Source organism: Sprattus sprattus (assembly GCF_963457725.1).
Source record: "Sprattus sprattus genome assembly, chromosome: 8".
In the NCBI taxonomy this organism is placed as follows: Eukaryota; Metazoa; Chordata; class Actinopteri; order Clupeiformes; family Clupeidae; genus Sprattus; species Sprattus sprattus.
In genome coordinates, this window is record NC_137927.1 from 20,920,195 (window position 1) to 20,922,694 (window position 2,500).

The 2,500-nt window shown below is 46.6% G+C and overlaps 1 protein-coding gene across 1 annotated transcript in view; it reads right to left on the reverse strand.

Annotated features, from left to right (window-relative positions):
* The window catches only part of itfg1 (integrin alpha FG-GAP repeat containing 1), a 169,015-nt gene that overhangs the window by 139,312 nt on the left and 27,203 nt on the right, over positions 1-2,500 (reverse strand). The window contains exon 7 of the mRNA XM_080843187.1: positions 1,415-1,464. Coding sequence (XP_080699313.1) covers positions 1,415-1,464 — 50 coding nt within the window. The remainder of the gene's footprint in view (positions 1-1,414; positions 1,465-2,500) is intronic.

Genomic DNA, 2,500 nt, shown 5'->3' on the forward strand with positions numbered 1-2,500 from the left:
TTAGCTCTTTAGCCCCCTAAGACCCCATCCCATCTCCTCTCCTCTCCTCTCCCCTCCCCCCCCCCCCTCTCGCCTCCCCTCCCCCTCTCCCATCCCCCCTGCTCCCCTCTGCTCTCCTCTCCTCTCTTCTCCTCCTTTCACCTCACCTCCCCTCTCCTCTCCTCTCCTCCTTTCCCCTCCTCTACTCTCCCCTCTTACACTTCCTGTGTTTATAAGTTTGGGCTCACACACTCAGCTGACTCACACCAAAACATACCCTTTGGTGATACACCTGAGCTTTAATACCCTATGGTGATACACCTCAGCTTTAATACCCTATGGTGATACACCACAGCTTTAATGGTGATACACCGCAGCAGAGTATTGAGAGTTGGAGAAAAAGGTGAAACCATCCCAGTTGAAGTAGTGTTCACCACTCACAGAAGTCATAAGGCCTCTGAGAACATGACTAATACAAACAAAAAAACACCCACAGTCACTGCTTGTTCCTAGTGCACCACTGCATCATTGACACTGCATCATTGTGTGTGTGTGTGTGTGTGTGTGTGTGTGCGTGCGTGCGTGCGTGCGTGCGTGCGTGCGTGCGTGTGGTGTGTGTGTGTGTGTGTGTGTGTGTGTGGTGTGTGTGTTTGTTTGTGTGTGGTGTGTGTGTGTGTGTGTGGTGTGTGTGTGTGTGTGTGTGTGTGTACTGGCCACTGCATTGACACCCTTAGCCAAAGCATCTACATAAAATATCTAGTATGGATATGTTTTTATTTTACATACATAATATTATATTATATTTATTACTCGTTATTCTGTATCGGAGGCCAAAGCATCTAAATGAAAGATCTTGTATGGATATATTTATTACTTGTCATTCTGTATCGGACAACACTTTATTTTGTGGAAAAATTATCTCAAGCACGATCACCACTGTGTGTAGATATTGCTCATCACATCACACTGATCACATTGATCAATCCCAGTGGGTGCTCATCACAACACACTGATCACATTGATCAATCCCAGTGGGTGCTCATCACATCACACTGATCACATTGATCGATCCCAGTGAGTGCTCATCACATCACACTGATCACATTGATCGATCCCAGTGAGTGCTCATCACATCACACTGATCACATTTACCCATCCCAGTCAGTGCTACAAATGTGGCGTTCGCAATAATTGATTTTTGTGTATACGCCACTTTTATAAGGGCCTTGGCATGTTCAAATATTAACTATCCACTAAGGTGTCCGAATACATATGTACACATGCATGCATTATATATCATGTATATGGTGTCTGAATGTTAACAACAAATCACTGACCACTAATAAACCTAATGTCTGAGGACTGGGAAAGAGGCGCAAAAACAAATATATACTCTACCTTATTGATCAGATAAGATAAGAAAGATATACTCTACCTTATTGATCCACGTCTCAAAACCTTGACCGGTCATGGTGAGGAAGAGATCTGAGAGAAGAGAGGAGAAGAGAAGAGAGGAGAAGACATAATTCAGTCTTCATTCACTTGCAGCCATTCAGCTGACTACTCTAGTGGAGAGCACAGTTAGAGGCCAGTCAAGCAGAGACCAGTCAACAAGATATGTGGAGAATGCATTCAGTTAGCAACTAAGAATGCACTTTGGAATCGACTCTGAATTCTTCAGCGCGTGAAAGAACACAACTCACACCGTCAACATCAAATCAGTCAGAATGAACACAGCAGTCAATGCTAGGTGACGTGGAGCTGCGAAGAGTCAGAAAGAAACACCATGCAAACACTCCAGCCTTTGCTAACAGAGTGCACTTTATACTGAACGCCGAATAAACACAACATCTTCACACAACAATAAACACACGCTCCAGCAGAGCTGCTGTGACCTCACCCGTAACCCAGACAACATGCTGCGCCCGCACCCGTAACCCAGACAACATCTTCTCCACAATACAATACAACAGCACAGCAGGGCATTGCACAGATCTATAGCCAGCAGGTGGAAACCTGGGAATCTGAGGGAGGGAGAGAGAGAAAGAGTGCAAAAGAGAGAGAGAGGAAGAGGAAGAGAGAGAGAGAACACTGCCTTGTAGAGAAGAAAAGAGACTGGGAAGGAACAGTGCTGCTTTACTCTACTCCAGTGCGGCTCTACTCTACTCCAGTGCTGCGCTGCTCCAGGCTGCACTACTCCAGTGCTGCTCTACTCTACTCCAGTGTTCCTCTACTCTACTCCAGTGCTGCTCTACTCTACTCCAGTGTTGCTCTACTCTACTCCAGTGCTGCTCTACTCTACTCCAGTGCTACTCTACTCCAGTGCTGCTCTACTCTACTCCAGTGCTGCTCTACTCCAGTGCTGCTCTACTCTACTCCAGTGCTGCTCTACTGTACTCCAGTGCTGCTCTACTCCAGGGCTGCTCTACTACAGTGCTGCTCTACTACACTCCAGTGCTGCTCTACTCTACTACAGTGCTGCTCTACTCCAGGGCTGCTCTACTCTACTCCAGGGCTGCTC